The 17,636-nt window shown below is 36.7% G+C and overlaps 1 protein-coding gene across 2 annotated transcripts in view; it reads right to left on the reverse strand.

Moving 5' to 3' along the window:
• Nucleotides 1–17,636, reverse strand: part of STAG1 (stromal antigen 1) — a 460,953-nt gene that overhangs the window by 151,806 nt on the left and 291,511 nt on the right. For both annotated transcript variants that reach the window (XM_040233144.1, XM_040233153.1), the window contains 2 exons: nt 8,811–8,962; nt 6,815–6,888 (listed from right to left, as the gene is read on the reverse strand). In XM_040233144.1, the coding sequence (XP_040089078.1) occupies nt 6,815–6,888; nt 8,811–8,962 (226 nt within the window). The remainder of the gene's footprint in view (nt 1–6,814; nt 6,889–8,810; nt 8,963–17,636) is intronic.

Below are 17,636 nucleotides of genomic sequence, written 5' to 3' on the forward strand. Positions count from 1 at the left end.
CAGTTAACCATATTGTATTACACAGTTGAAAGCTGCTAAGGGAGTAATTTTAAAATATTACCACAACTATAAATTTTAAAAGGTGAGGTGATGGAGGTATTAACTAACTTTATTGGAGGTTAATCATTTCAAAATATATGTGTTTCAAAGGACTTTGTTGTACACCTTGAACGCATGTATCTTATACGTCAACTAGATCTCAATAAAGCTTTTAAAAAAATTTCAAAAGTACTGAGATCAATACAAGTGGTATGGGTGTAAGAAAAGATTTAAAAATCCAAAAATAAAACTTTGCATTTATAGTAATTTGATTCCCAGAAAAGCGCTAAAGCAACTCAGTTGAAGAACAGCCTTCCACCAAGGATGCTTCTAAAAATAAACACCTATATGCAAAAAGTATACTTATATCCTTATATACACCATATACAAAAATTAACTTAAAAATAGGTTATATAAATTAATTTAAATGATTACCTCTAGAATATAATGTATAAGAATGGGTTAGGTAAAATGTTCACAGATATGACATCAAAAGCATGACCAAAGAAGAAAATTGTATAAATTATTGTGTTGAATTTGAAAACTTTTGCTCTTCAAGAGGTACCATGAAGAAAGAAAATAAAGTCATAGGCTGGGGAAAATTATGAAAATCATTTATGTGATAACACACCAGAATTAAGAATACAAAAAGTACTCTTATAAAATCCCTCTTGATAATTGTTAGAATAAAAAGAAGATCAGTAAGGATAGAAAAGACTTAACCAACCATAAACCAACTCTGACCTAATTGGCATAAAAACAGAAGCATGATATATACTGTTTTCCTACTCAAAAGGAAAGTTTATCACAACAGAACATTCTATGGTACATAAAACAAATCTTATTAAACTTAACACTTAAATCATACAAAGTATATTCTCTGACTAAAATGATTTTAAGTTAAGAGAAAATAATAAGAAAGTTTTGAGATATTTGCAAGTATACACAAAACTTCTAAATAATCCATGGTTCAAAAAAAATAAGCCCAAAGGGAAATCAGAAAGTATTTTGAACTAAATGAAAATGGAAACACCACACATCCAAATCTAGGGAAAACAGGTATAGCACTGCTAAGAAAGAAAATTATAGGAGTAAAAAAGCTCCAATACTTTGGCCACCTGATGCTTAGAGCAGAGTCATTGGAAAAGACCTTGATGCTGGGAATGACTGAAGGTAGGAGAAGGGGGTGACAGAAGATGAGATGGTTGGATGGCATCATCAACTCAACAGAGACTGTCAGACTCTTTGTGACCCCATGGACTATAACCCACTAGGTCCCTCTGTCCATGGGATTTTTCAGGCAAGATTACTAGAATGGGTTGCCATTTCCTTCTCCAGGGGATCTTCCCAACCCAGGGACTGAACCCAGGTCTCTCTACCATCTGAGCTACCAGGGAAGCCCAATGGACATGAATTTGAGCAAACTCCAAGAAACAATGACAAGCAGTTCATGGGGTCACAAACAGTTGAACACAACAAACTGACTGAACAACAAGGAATTATAGCAGAAAGAAAAGCAAGGATTAAATCAACAATCTCTGTTTCCACCTTGAGAAACTAAGGACAAAGGAAGGAAACGTAAAGAAAGCAGACGAAAGAAAAGAATAATAAAAAGAGCAGTCCTCATGTGAAACAGAAAACAAAAACAGTGAAGAACCAAAATCTCGTTCTCTTAAGAAAAAATAAGTATAACTGATTAGTTCTAGAAAGAAGATAAGTGAGATGACAGAGGAATATGTTTCAGACAAAAACAGGATAAAACCACAGAACAACAACCAAGAGATGCAGAGACAGGCAATCTACCTATGCGTTCAGAGTGATAATTGTAAAGATGATGAAAGGTACTGAGAGAAGAATGGATGCATGGAGCAAGAAATGAGGCATTTTTAACAAAGAATTAGAAAATATAAAGAATAACAAAATAGAAGAATATAATAACTGAAATGAAAAATGTAACAGGAGGAATCAACAGTAGACTACATGAGGCAGAAGAATGTATCAGCTGGAAGACAGTGAAAATCACTGCCACAGAATAGAAAAAAAATGATATAAAATAAGGAATTTTAGGATAATTCTGGGAAATCATCAAGCAAAATAATATTTACATTATAGGGGTCCCAGAAAGAGAGGAGAGAGGTGGAGGAAGAACTTGAAGAGCTGGAAACTTTCCTAACCAAGGAAAGAAAACAGTTACCCAAATTCCCACTCAGGATTAATCCACAGAGGAACACACCTAGACACACTGTAACCAATTAACAAAAGTTAATTTTGAATCCCATTATATACACAATATAACCTTCTTTGGATGAAGAGTGGCCTTTGGTGTGGTTGAGGTTGGTTCATATCACTTGCCCTAACATCTATTCCATTCCACATTACCAAGATGGTGGAAATTATTTTTAACGCTTGATTTAGATATTTTGAGTATCTCAGCTATCTCCTGAACAGTGTAACATTGATTGTTTTCAATTAAAGTCTCGATTTGACTGCCATCGATTTCAACTGCTCTATCCGACCTTGGAGCATTTCCTGCAAGAAATCCCCAGCATGAAACTTTGCAAACCACTTTAGACATCTCTGATTAGTCACAGCACCTTCTCTACACAGTGCACGAATCTTCTGCCACTTTAATGGCAGAAAGTGAAGAGGAACTAAAGAGTCTCTGGATGAGGGTGAATGAGGAGAAAGAAAAAGCTGGCTTAAAACTCAACATTTAAAAAGTGAAAATCATGGCATCTGGTCCCATCACCTCATGGCAAATATATGAGGGGAAAGTGGAAACAGTGACATATTTTATTTTCTTGGGCTCCATAATCACTGCGGATAGTGACTGCAGCTACAAAATTAAAAGATGCTTGCCCCTTGGAAGAAAAGCTAAGACAAACCTGCTGCTGCTAAGTCGCTTCAGTTGTGTCCAACTCTGTGCAACCCCAGAGATGGCAGCCCATCAGGCTCCGCCATCCCTGGGATTCTCCAGGCAAGAACACTGCAGTGGGTTGCCATTTCCTTCTCCAATGCATGAAAGTGAAAAGTAAAAGTGAAGTCGCTCAGTCGTACCCGACTCTTAGCGACCCCATGGACTGCAGCCTACCAGGCTCCTTCATCCATGGGATTTTCCAGGCAAGAGTGCTGGAGTGGGTTGCCACTGCCTTCTCTGAAGACAAACCTAGACAGTGTATTAAAGGAAATCAACAGTGAATATTCATTGGAACTTCTGATGCTGAGGCTCCAATACTTCAGCCACCTGATGGGATGAGCTGACTCACTGGAAAAGACCCAGATGAATGGAAAGATTGAGGGCAGGAGGAGAAAGGGGCAACAGAGGATGAGATGGTTGGATGGCATCACCGACTCAATGGATATGAGTTTGAGTAAATTCTGGGGGATAGTGAAGGACAGGGAAGCCTGGCATGCTGCAGTTCATGGGGCTACAAAGATCTGGACATGACTTAGCAAATGAACAACATGGCAAAAAAATCAGGAAAAAAATAGATTTACATTCATGTACAGTGAGTGCCCTCTACACAAACCTGCAAGTTGTGAAATTTCAAAGATGAGAAAGTGTGTTTGCATGTCCGTTTATGTAAGTTAAGTTAGTTCATATGTCCGGCATACATTGTCATGTGTGTGCATCCTCTGCAAGTGGTTGTTCTTTTCTGTACTTTACTGTGAAATACTGTATAGAGTACAGTAGTATAGTACCTTTATGTAAGTCTAGAAGTATGCATAAGAGCAGCAGTAATATAAGTGGTACTGCTAAGAAGTGCCAGGAATTGGAAGCTCAGAGAAAAAACAAGGAGAGAAAGAAGTAACTCAAAGACTGAAGAGATCCATGATGCAGGAAATGGCAAGGGGATTTTATTTGAGGCAGTGTTATTTGTTTGTAGGCACAGGACATTAACGTAGAACAGTACATGAAGCTTTCAGCAACAAGCTTCAGAATGCAATCCAGTGGTACTGTGTCATCTATGGTAAGAAAAAGAGCTACATATCACAGGATCATTCCCCCCCCAAGAGAGTACACAGAACTGAATCCTGCAAGAAACCAGAAGCTGTGCAATCGTCGTCAGGTGTGAGTGAAGCTGCATCTTGCTCTCTCTTATTGCTGACAATCCTTCAGCTCTACCAGCTCCCACCCTTCCTCCCTCCTACAGTCAGCACCTCTTCTTTCTTATTCACTCAATGCCAACTCCTATGTCAGCTGCTGTAATACTGTACTTTTTACAATACTGTAAAGATTAAAAATTTATTGTTTGCTTTTTGTGTGTTACTCATGTATAAAAGTATTATAAAACTATTACACTATGGTACTGTATTATATGGACTTCCCCGGAAGCTCAGCTGGTAAATTCATCTGCAATATAGGAGACCTGAGTTTGATCCCTGAGCTGGGAAGACACCCTGGAGGAGGGCATGGCAACCACTCCAGTATTCTTGCCTGGAGAATCCCCATGGACAGAGGAATCTGGTGGGCTACAGTCCATGGGGTTGCAAAGATGTTGGACATGACTGAGCGACTAAGTACACTACTGTACTATACAGCCGATTGAGTTAGTTGGGGGTTCAGAATAACTTTGTTGGACTTATCAACACATTGGACTTAAAAATTTGCTCTCAGGACAGAACTCATGCTTCTATAGGGGACTTAAAGCATGTGTAAATTTTTTTTTTGTGTGTATATATATATATATATATATATGAGTCACTTGCTGTGTACCAGAAAAATGATAATGTAAATCATTTGTACTTAAAAAAATAAATCTGAATTTATAGTGATAAAACATTCAAATGAAGAAAAATAATACATCATGATTATGTGGGTTTTAACCCAAGAACTTAAGGTTGAGTTAACATATGAGAAATCAACCAAATTAACTCACCACATTAATAGTCTTAAAAAAGAAAAACCACAAAATGAACTCAAAAGATGGAGAAAAGTACTTGACAAAAATCAGCATTTATTCCTAATCAAGTCTCAGAAAACCAGGACAAGATATGAAACTTCCTGAACTCAACAAAGTTAATCTACGAAAAACTTACAGTTCAGTCTTAAGGATGAAAGACTTTATTAGTGAAAGAAATCAGACGGAGACAAGAACAAGAAACAGGAGTACAATATGTAAATTCTATTTCTATAAAATTTTAGAAAATGTAAACAAATCAGTTAGCTGATTAATGATTGCTTAAGGATGGGGAAGGTGAAGAGTGGTAGGAAGGGAGGAATTACAAAGTGTTATGAGAAATCTTTCCAGGATATGGACATAGATTGCCTGTCACTTTTATAGGTGTGTGTGTGTGTGTGTTTGTGTGCCAAAACATCAGTTATGCATTTAAATGTACAATTTATTTTCTGTTAATTATATTTATGTATGTATGTACATGCTCAGTCACTCACTCATGTGCGACTCTCTGCGACCCTTTGGACTGTAGCCTGCCATGCTCCTCTGTCCATGGGATTTTTCAGGCAAGAATACTGGAGGGGGTTGTTGATTCCTTCTCCTGGAGATCTTCCTACCTTAGTGATCAAACCCACGTCTCCTGTGTCTCTTGCACTGCAGACAGGTCCTTTAACCCCTGATCCGCTGGGGAAGTCCAAAAAGACTGCACAGCAGGTAGGAATCCAAGGAATTCTTGCATTTTCGAAAATTAATTTGTTGATAATTTATTATGAAGTGAAGTTCGCTCAGTCATGTCCGACTCTTTGCGACCCCATGGACTATACAGTTCATCAGATTCTTCAGGCCAGAATATTGGAGTGGGTAGCCCTTCCCTTCTCCAGGGGATCTTCCTAACCCAGGCCTTCCGCACTGCAGGCAGATTCTTTACCAGCTGAGCCACCAGGAAAGCCCAGTATATGGAAGGAAGAGCATGTGATTCTCTATTCAGAGAATCCACACTCAAAAGTAAAAGCCTTGGTTCTATTTCAAGAGTTTTATATTTTGAATGACATTAAAATGATTTAAAGTAAATTATCAAAGTTACAATTTTTCCTTTAAAAAAAAAATTACCCCTACTTTCTCTGTTTTAATTAACTTTTAAAATTAACTGGCCCATCACAAGTTTCAAAGGTGTCTAAGAAAACAGTCCTATTATCTGTATCCATGTCTTATCTACGTAAACATCACACCTAATCAACAGAAAACAACAAGCATATGTATGATTCATTAATTCTCTATGAAATACACTCATGTAGTTAATATTTTATAAGTTCACAGGTTTTAAAGAGAGACACTTGCAATAGAGCATGACAAAAATACTTCAGGAGTATATGTTGCTCCTACTTTCATGCATATAGTTGAAGGTAAAGGAGGATGATATTACAGAGATGCTGCATTATTTGCAGAGGTGTCCTTTCTTGTACATATTTCTCTGATAATTTTTAAAACACCACTGGTTAATTTGATCATATAATAAGATGTGTACAATGGGGCATTAAGCATGGAATTTAATTCTTTCAAAAATGAAGATAATGAAATCATATTAAGGCCACATTAACTGATATCTTATTAATTAAAATGAAATTAGTACAAACGCAAGTACACAGGAAGTCTCTAACAGTATATATTCTGAATCTGGAAGAACGTGTCAATGATAGCTGTGGTACAATTTTGACCACAGTTAATAGCATGACATTTATTTAGCTTTCATATACAATGTTGCTTTCCAGCTAACAAAACAAGTAATTAAAGAGTTTATGTTTTTATAATTGAGTAGGACTACAAAGAAGCTACAAATTAAGTTAAAAATCTTCTAAATGATTTTTAAAATCCCTTACCGGTATCTATGAACAAATATACCCTTAAAAATAGAGTTCATCATATTTTCGATTTCATCCTGATTTTCTTGTAGCTGAAATGAGAAATAAATAAAAATTAAAATACTAATAACTTTATTTGAAATAAAGTGTTCCAATCATTTTAAATTCATGATTATTCCCATTCTGTGTAATTTTCAATCCTTTTTCTTAAGTATTGTGCAAAAGATGTCTTAAATTACCAGGATCCTTTCATTTTTTCTACAGCTTTACTACATTGGCTTATAACCTTTTCCTGTCTCTCTCAACATGTATTAATGGAGAAGGAAATGGCAACCCACTCCAGTGTTCTTGCCTGGAGAATCCCAGGGACAGGGAAGCCTGGTGGGCTGACGTCTATGGGGTCGCACAGAGTCAGACACGACTGAAGTGATTTAGAAGCAGCAACATGTATTACACAATGACTAAAAAATAGTGGTATGGTTTAAGTGTGACCAGATGACTATCACAAAATATCATTTGCTTTGGGAACAGGCCTCAACTTATATATCTCCTGTCCAAACCAGGTCCCCTGCTTGGTTTTACTTTTCTCAGTAACAGATAATTCTTGATTATTATAATTGCCATTGTACAGGAAAGTTCCTATTTCACCTAAAGAATCCAAATATTAGTCTACATCTGATTAGCCTCAAAGTGAGTGTAGGTGAAATTCCCAATATAGGAGGAATACAAGGCAGCAAGCATCTTAGCCATCAGTGATGAAATGCAGCAACAAAATGAATACTATAGGAAAGAGATAAAGAAATTTCAGGCATTACTACTCATTGAAGTTAAAATCTGAGTTCAATTATTACTCAAAAGGAATAAAACCAGTGATACAAAAAGTATATTCAATACTGTGACAATAAAATACCTTCAGATCTCCTCTTTTAATATATGCTTTATTTTCAGTTTTACTGAAATAAGTTTGGGAATCATTCACATTATTGAAACTTACTTTAAATTTACTTTTGCTACCTTAATTATATAAAAACTTAATAATTTATATAAGAGGTATACAGTTTGGTTAGCAGGACTTACTAAAGAACAATTCCAAAACTTACTTACAGTTATTTCTAGTATGGAATGTGCTATAAGTTGTACTGTGTTTCTCAAAACTTCATATACAGAAGTCTTAACTCCTAGACCTGAAACCTTATTTGGAAATAGGGTTGTAGCAGATGTGATTAGTTAACTTGGAGTCATAATGGAGTAGGATGGACTTCAAATCTAATTGACTGATGTCTCCTTTTTATAAGGAAAAACAGAGGCACACACAGTGAGAAGGCCATGTGAAGATTAGAGTTATCCTCTACTTTCCAGCCTATACAACTGTGAGACAATAAATTTCTGTCCTAAAGAAAAATCAGTTTGTGGTATCTGCTGTACCAGCCTTAGCCCTCCAATACATCAAAGGCTATGATTTAATCAATCTTAAGTTTGTTCCCTCTTATTGCCAGTTATAACCCAGTATTTGTTAACAGTGATGTGTTTATAGCACTGAGATATTACTCTTTTTTCAAGGTAAAACAGAGATTAATACTGTACCTCTAAAATTTTATTTCTGATTGGATGAAAAAATGTTGCCCATAAAAATCTAGTTTAAAATCATTTTCAACCCACACATGAAACTTTCACTACAAAATTGGGGCCAATCTTATTATTCACAGAAATGTCTCATACACTACAAATATACAGTCTTTGGCTTTCTCGTGGAATGCAACTTTGTTGGCCCCTAGTTCTGATGTTAGTATTTACTGTGCTTTCTGGTTTCATAGCTTGATAATCTTTTTCAGTTATCTAACTCTCAGACCACTTTCTTCCTAAACAGGGTTGTTTGGTGATACTCTTCTGCCATCACACTGCACTCAGATAACCACTGGCTGGAATCAAACGCCAGATTCATTTGAAAACTTTGAGATCAAACAATCTAGCTTTAAAAAACAAATCGAAGAATCTCAGTTACTGTGAAACTTACCTCTTTACGTTTTTGAAGTAGTAACTCCAACCTTTCATTGGCTCTCTTCCCAATCATTTTATTTCTCTCAGCTTCATATTGTCTCTGTGTATTATCCTGATGAATACTGAGGTTTAAGGCAACATTCACCAGAGCAGTCATGAGCTTCATGGCTATGAAATAAAGGAAGATTATAGTATTCACCTGTGAATCAGAACTTCAAAAGTTTACAATTTTGTAGCAGAAATGGATGATGGAAGGAAACTAGTCAACTTCTATGTTTGATAATCTAGGCATAATTAAAATAAAAAGAAAAATTATTTTATGGAAATAAAATCATTTTAGCCTGCAAAAATTTTCTCTGTCTCAGTGTCCCTATAAGCTTGGCTTATTAATATTCCTACGAAAACCAGACTCATCCTGGGAGTTCTGCAGTGGTGCAGTGGGTAGGAATTGGCAGTTTCACTGCCATGACCTTGGGTTCAATTCCTGGTTGGGGAACTAAGATCCTACAAGCTGCATGGTGGAGACACAAACAAGTAACAATAACAAAAAAAAATCCCAAACCCAAACACTGCCCCTACCCCCACAACTGACTCATTCTAATTATCAGCATGAAGAACTTAAATAGTATCTTCAACAACTTTCCCTCACGTTCAAACATACACAAAGCTAAGTGTGTGCATGTGTGCTTTCACTTCAGTCATGTCCAGCTCTTTGCAACCCTATGGACTGTAGCCCACCAGTCTCCTCTGTCCATGGGATTCTTCAGGCAAGAATACTAACCAAGCCTTTTAGACCTCACTTCTAGCTACCAGTTCTGTGTATACAATTGCTTCCTTAATACCTGTGCTTAGATGCCTCAGAGGTGTCTCAGCTGTGTACAATCAATTTATGACTTTTATTCCCATAGATGGTTCTTTCCCTGTGTTCCTCAACTCAGTGAATGGCATAACTTTTGATTCCTGAAAAATGGACTGAACCTATGAAACACATTAAATTCATCAAAAACATATTTTCTGAATTTCTCATTGATCTAGTTTCCCCAGAGACAGTGTTCAAGTACTTTTAAACATTCACCTGTATTCATAAATCTATTTAAATATTTTCAAACTTCTGTTTCAAATCCTCTGAGGAATGGGTATGACACAATATTTAATCTTTTGTCTATTCCTATTCAGTTCATCATTGAAATGATGAGAGTATAGGGAAATCTGTTAAAGGAACAGAAGAACTTGTGATGGAAAAATAATCTCCCCTTTTTTCCCTTAGGTTACTTATCTGCAATATGAATGCTCAGTTACTACTGGGTGTTTTGGAAGAACCAATACAAATATGTACCATAATTAAATGAGCCTGCATTTCTTTTAAAACTTACAAAATTTCCTTTAATTACACATAAACATATATACATAATGTTGTATCTATATCTTTCTATTCATCTACACACATATACACGTGTTATTCTGAAACTCTATCTATGTTTTGGATACTATCAATTGATACTGCCCTCAAACCAAAATATTAACACAAAAATCCTAAAAACAAAATGCATTTAAGTTAGTGAGCTGTTAGAAATGCATTTAAATAAAATGTTTCTCTTTTCCTGAGATACAACATTTAAATATAATATATTGAGAAATCTTGTGTTTCAAAATGTAGGCTAGTGATTTGACAGCATTTTACACATTGTCAGTAGAATACCTCTGAAAGCTAAAAGTACTTTTAAAATTAACCTGTATAAAAAAGAATAGCTCAAAGACAGAATTGATCAGGGGCATTCAAACTGCCTAAGTCAAGAATAACTTTTCTTTTAGGGATAATATTTTAAGGGAGTTTTTCCTAAGCATACAAAGTCATACCCAAATGGAGCTTCATTCTGTTTATACTTCGAGGCTTCTAAAATAAAATGACTTGAAGATCAAGGAGTTGAAAAGCATTTAAATTTACACCAACTCTGTCCGGAATTAATCAGTGGAAGCTGAGACATTAATGCGCTTGAACTTAACCACTTTTTGTTTTGTTGTATTGCCTTGCGGACCCAGATCCCAAACTCCTCTACTGTCAGTTGTGTAATGACCCTTCTCACACTCTAGATATATATCAACAACAAAATATATCAACATACTAAAACAGAAGAAATGTAAAATGATCAGTATATTTTTAGAAATATATTAGTAATATATTTAATATTAGAACTATATTAGATAATGCAGTATTTAATGTGTATAAATATGTAAAATTTCAACTTCACTGAAACTTTCACCTTAAATACCAACATACAAGCAAATACAGCTAGTAAAGAAGACTCCTAACTTAACAATATAGGTACAATATGGGGACTGAGATAAGGATGAGAGTCTCCTGAAAAAAGACTCATTCCTGCATAAAGTGAGCATGAATTACAATTTACTGGTATTATTAAAAGAATTTTACAAATGAATAATCCTACAGGAATTCAACCTGGTCTATATGGACTTTGAAAGTATCTTCTCTTTGTTTACCAACGTGAATACTTCATTTAGCATTCACATTTTAAAGGTTAGCTATGGAATGACAAACTTGTTCTATTGCTGTACTACTAAGAGTGTGCTATGCAAATATGTGCAGAATACAAATGGCTTGTTACCAGTTCAGTAAAGTATGAATCTGTTCTTAAATGATTTGGTTTGGCCTCTTGTGCTTCTGTTAAAGTCATAACAAGAACATGCTCTGGGGAGCTGCTGATTCCAGAAGAGAGAAATTCTGAGTACATCTAATCGAAATTGCAGCTTGGAGTCAAAACACACTTGCAGCCTAGAGTCTAGCCAGCTAATCCCTATTTAGTCCACAGAGACTTCCAAGAAAAACTATAAACATATTAGTGAGAAAAATAAATGTTTCTTGTTGTAAAAAAAAAAAAGTACAGATTTGCAAGTAAGTTTTTAGAAATTTTTATAACAATCTGACAGAATAATCTTAATATATATTGAGTCTATTAACAAAATGACACTAACAATGTAATGTAAAAACTAGTCTTTTGCCACAAAAAATACTTATTTAGTGCTTCCCACTTATCTGCCAATCCGGAATAAGCACTGTTCTGAGTATTAGAAGCTGAAAAGTGAATGAGACAGTATCTGTGTCCATAAATTTATTGTCTAGTGAGGAGAAGGCAAAGTATCAACAGATAATATAAAATAAAAAATACATCAGTTAAATAAAAATAAAATATGGTTAAGAAAAATAAAGCATGGTAAAAAGGACAGAATACAATTGGACTCGTTTCATATGCCAGCAAGGTAATGTGCAAAATTCTTTGACTATGCCAAAGCCTTTGACTGTGTGGATCACAATCAACTGTGGAAAATTCTGAAAGAGATGGGAATACCAGACCGCTTGACCTGCCTTTTGAGAAACCTATATGCAGGTCAGGAAGCAACAGTTACAACTGGACATGGAACAACAGACTGGTTCCAAATAGAAAAAGGAGTACGTCAAGGCTGTATATTGTCACCCTGCTTATTTAACTTATATGCAGAGTACATCACGGGAAATGCCGGGCTGGATGAAGCACAAGCTCAAGATTGCCAGGAGAAATATCAATAACCTCAGGTATGCAGATGACACCACCCTTATGGCAGAAAGTGAAGAACTAAAGAGCCTCTTGGTGAAAGTGAAAAAGCAGAGTAAAAAAGTTGGCTTAAAGCTCAATAGTCAGAAAACAAAGATCGGGGCATTTGGTCCCATCACTTCATGGCAAATAGATGGAGAAACCATGGAAACAGTGTCAGACTTTATATTTTGGGGCTCCAAAATCACTGCAGATAGTAACTGCAGCCATAAAATTAAAAGACACTTACTCCTTGGAAGAAAAGTTATGACCAACCTAGACAGCACATTAAATAGCAGACACATTACTTTGCCAACAAAGGTCCGTCTAGTCAAGGCTATGGTTTTTCCAGTAGTCATGTATGGATGTGAGAGGTGGACTATAAAGAAAGCTGAGCGTTGATGCTTTTGAACTGTGGTGTTGGAAAAGACTCTTCAGAGCCTCTTGGACTGCAAGGAGATCCAACCAGTCTATCCTAAAGGAAAGCAGTCCTGGGTATTCACTGGAAGGACTGATGTTGAAGCTGAAACTCCAATACTTTGGCCAACTGTTGTGAAGAGCTGACTCAGTTGAAAAGACTCTGATGCCGGGAAAAGATTGAAGCCATGAGGAGAACAGGATGACAGAGGATGAAATAGTTGGATGCCATCACCGACTCAATGGATCTGAGTTTGAGTAAATTCCAGGAGTTGGTGATGGACAGGGAGGCTTGGTGTGCTGCAGTCCATGGGGCACAAAGAGTCGGACACGACTGAGCGACTGAACTGAGCTGAAGCTTCAACAGTACGTATAGCAAGAAATTACAGAAAAAAAGCTGGATTCAGAAAAAGCAAAGGAACCAGAGATCAAATTGCCAACATTCACTGCATCATAGAAAAACCAAGGGAATTTCAGAAAAATATCTTCTACTTCATTGACTACAGTAAAGCCTTTGACTGTGTGGATCACAACAAACTGTGGAAAATTCTTAAAGAGAATTCATTGGAAAAGACCCTGATGCTGGGAAACACTGACAGCAGGAGGACAAGGGGGCAAAAGAGGATGAGACAGTTGGATGGCATCATCAATTCAATGAACATAAGTTTGAGCAAACTCCTGGAGACAGGAAAGGACAGGGAAGCCTAGCGTGCTACAGTTCACAGGGTCACAAAGAGTTAGACATGAATGAGCAACTGAAAAACAACAAAAAAGGACAGAGAGCAAACAGGCTGGCTAGGCTTCTCTGAAGGGCTCATAATTAAGCATAAATTGAGGCGATGAACATGATTTTATTACAGAATTGTGTCCCAAGGAGAAGGAATAAAAAGTCCAAAGGTTATGAGGTAAACTGTTCATACAAAGAGCAACATATTTAGTGTGGATGAAGCATAGAAATAAGCAAGAGACAAGGCTGAGGAGGGAATGAAAAGGCCAGGTTACAATAGTTTTACTAGGAACTAGTTAGAACACAAGAATGAAATCTAAAGGAGATATGACTGACTCACTGGAAATTTTGGTGTGGGTGAGAAATAGCCTGATTTATTTTTTAAAATGCTGTGTGAACATTTATAGAGGAGTAAAGGTGGAAGAAGGAAGACCAAATAGAACACTGAAAAAGAGCTGCACATATTTTGTCAATACCTTAGTAAGTTGATTCTCAAGTTTTTGGCCTTAAGCAACTCAGTAAAGCAATTCTGGCTTTGATTAGAGTGGCAGCAAGAGGTAGAGAGAAAATCAGATCCGAAATATATTTCCAAGGTAAAGCTGAAAGAATATGATAATATAGGAAATTAGAGAAACAGCAAATGCAAGGGAAATTGGAAAGTCTTGTACTTATTAAGTATCTAAGTGGAAACAGGGCTTTCCACATGGCTCAGTGGTAAATATCCCGCCTGCCAAGGTAGAAGGTGCAAATTCGATCCCTGGGTCAGGAAGATCATCTGGAGAAGGAAATTTCAACATGGTATAGTCATCTTGCATGGAAATCCCATGGACAGAGAAGCCTGGTGGGCCTCAAGTCTATGGGATTGCAAAAGGAGTTGGACATGACTTAGCAACTAAACAACAAGTGGAGATGGTTAACAGATATACATCATCATCAAAATACTAGTTTCTAAAGCCATTAAACTGGATGTCATATTGATTCAATGGACTACAATTTAGTCACTGGAAACAAATGAGGCATGATGTGTATGCTGAGAAGAAGTCTACCAATACACTTGTTAATGGAGAAAAAAAAAGACGATTGTCAGTGTGTATATTATATTATCATTTATGCATAAAGAAGGAATGCATTATTTATTATGATATGCCAGTCTTCTAAGCTCTTTATACACTTATTCATTTGTACCTCACAACTCTATCAAGTACTATAATTATTTCTTTTTTATATAAGAGAAATCTGAGGTACAGATTAGAGATTTGGAAATTACACAGCCAGTAGCTGGCAGAGATATAATTTGATTGCAGCCATCATGCTCCACGGTCTAAGCTTTTAACCACTATACCATACTGCCTCTCACTAAATATGCATTTACTATCATATTCATAAAATATCATTGGAAAGATATATTAGAAACAGGAAATTTTGGATGCATCCAGAGAAGAGAATTTGTTGCCTGAGAGCCACAGGTAGAAGAGTGACATTTTACCATATAACATTTATAAGTCTGGAATTTTAAATCAAATGACAGCATTACGCTCCTACCATAATTATTTTTTAGTAGAAATAATAAAAACATGGAATTTGTTTTCACTTTATTCACTGAGGAGTGAATAAAGATATACAAGAATGAAAAGATCTTTAGATTGAGTCCTCAAATAATTCAGTATTTACAGCTTAGCTTTCTAAGATCCATCAAAATGGCATTTTAAGAAGGAAGAAGTAGCTATGTCTTTCAAGAGAGAGAAAGGTAACAATGGAACTGCCCAGTGATTAGGACACTAAGAAGGTAAATGCCGACCTCAACAAGAACAAAGGCAGTGAAGAGGTAGAGATAAAAACCCTACTTGAGTAGGTTTAAAGAGAGTAAGAGGAGAGTGAGTAGAGAGTCAACAGAAATAATTCTTTGATATTTGCTATAAAGAGGAGAAAAATAGGAATGTAGCTAAGGAGCATGTGGAAACAAGGGACGGTGGGATGGTCAGTCTTAAGTATCAACTTAGGCTATCAGTTCAGTTCAGTCACTCAGTCGTGTCCGACTCTTTTTGACCCCATGAACTGCAGCATGCCAGGCCTCCCTGTCCATCACCAACTCCCGGAGTCCACCCAAACCCACGTCCACTGTGATGCCATCCAACCATCTCATACTCTGTCGTCCCCTTCTCCTCCTGCCCCCAATATTTCCCAGCATCAGGGTCTTTTCCAAAGAGTCTGCTCTTCGCATCAGGTGGCCAAAGTACTGGAGTTTCAGCTTCAGCATCAGTCCTCCCAGTAACACCCAGGAATGATCTCCTTTAGGATGGACTGGTTGGATCTCCCTGCAGTCCAAGGGACTCTCAAGAGTCTTTCCCAACACCACAGTTTAAAAGCATCAATTCTTCAGCACTCAGCTTTCTTTATAGTCCAACTCTCGTATCCATACATGACTACTGGAAAAACCATAGCCTTGACTAGATGGACCTTTGTTGGCAAAGTAATGTCTCTGCTTTTGAATATGCTATCTAGGTTGGTCATAACTTTCCTTCCAAGGAGTAAGCGTCTTTTAATTTCGTGGCTGCAGTCACCATCTGCAGTGATTTTGGAGCCCAGAAAAATAAAGTCAGACACTGCTTTCTGGCTAGGCTATGAACAAACAGTATTCCAGGTGTTACTGTGAAGTTATTTTGTAGATAAAATTAACATCTATAAGTAAAGGAGACTACCCCCAATAATGTGGTGGCCTCATCCAATCAGCTGAATACCTTACGAGCAAAAACAGAGGGGTTCTGGAGAAGCAATTTCTCCTTCAAGACTGTACAACTCCTGCCTAAGTTTCTTGCCTGCAGGTCTGCCCTACAGATTTTAAAATAGCCAGCTCCAAAACTGTGTGTGTCATTCACTAAAAGAAATCTTCCTCTCTCCGAATATACACACACACACACAACACAGCTTAATGGTTGTATTATGCAAACAAATAAGCCAGTAACAAAGTATATTTTCCACTGGTTCTGTTTCAGAAGAGCCCTAACTGATACAAAGTGTTTCTAAAAGATACAGGCTGTTACAGCATACAATATAATGATAAAGGGTGTAGGGGAATTGAAGCTGGGGAGAGAGAGAACTTCTTGAGGTAGTGAACAGGGATTAGATCCACTGCACAAGTGCAAGGATTGATCTTAGGTAGACAGCACTCTCCTAAGAGAAAAGGCAGAGTATATGTGTACAGGTGCAGCCTAAACAAGCAAACTTAATCCTTGAAGGATTCTATTCTGTTCCTATAATCAGAAAAGTGTGAAGAAAAGAGGATAGCAGACATTACAGATTTGAGGAGAAGGTATGAAATAATATTATAAGAAAGCAATATCCATGGCATAAAATACTGTAATAGGATTGCTAGGTAGAAATGAGAGAAAAATGTAAAAAGCCCAGTCATTATTTGTTTTTCTACACTCACTTTCAACTCCATTGGTGCAGTTATGGAGCAGGTGATAATATGAGGTTTTCCTAAGGGATATAATAGAGGGCAAATAGGCAAGGATGTTAAGAGTCCTCCATGAGAAGGACATGATTATAATTTATCTGGGTAAGAGAATCTAAGCTAGGAAAGTGGAAGAAGTAAAGACATTAAGAGCACTAAACAAAGATGATCAGGAATTTAATGGCCTAGCAGAGGAAAAACAATACTAGAGCTGGGAACATATAAAACAAAAACAGGGACAAAAGGTATCAACAAATAGGATGGCTGAAATTAAGATTATGGACACTGGCCATTTAATCATTATTCAACAATTTGCAATTATGTTTTCTTAAATATAAAAATGAAAACTAAAAATCTGCCCTTATATTTAGTGATACCTACTATACTTTTGAAAAATATTACTGCAAACTCTAAACTGTTTGATAGTGGGACAAAACTAAATTTTAAAGAGAGATAAGATTATCTTCCTCTTTTAAAAATTGAAGTATCATTGATTTACCATGTTAGTTTCTGCTGCTGCTGCTGCTGCTAAGTTGCTTCAGTCGTGTCTGACTCTGTGCGACCCCACAGACAGCAGCCACCAGGCTCTGCTGTCCTTGGGATTCTCCAGGCAAGAACACTGGAGTGGGTTGCCATTTCCTTCTCCAATGCATGAAA

This window comes from Oryx dammah, unplaced genomic scaffold, assembly GCF_014754425.2.
Source record: "Oryx dammah isolate SB20612 unplaced genomic scaffold, SCBI_Odam_1.1 HiC_scaffold_2, whole genome shotgun sequence".
Taxonomy (NCBI): Eukaryota; Metazoa; Chordata; class Mammalia; order Artiodactyla; family Bovidae; genus Oryx; species Oryx dammah.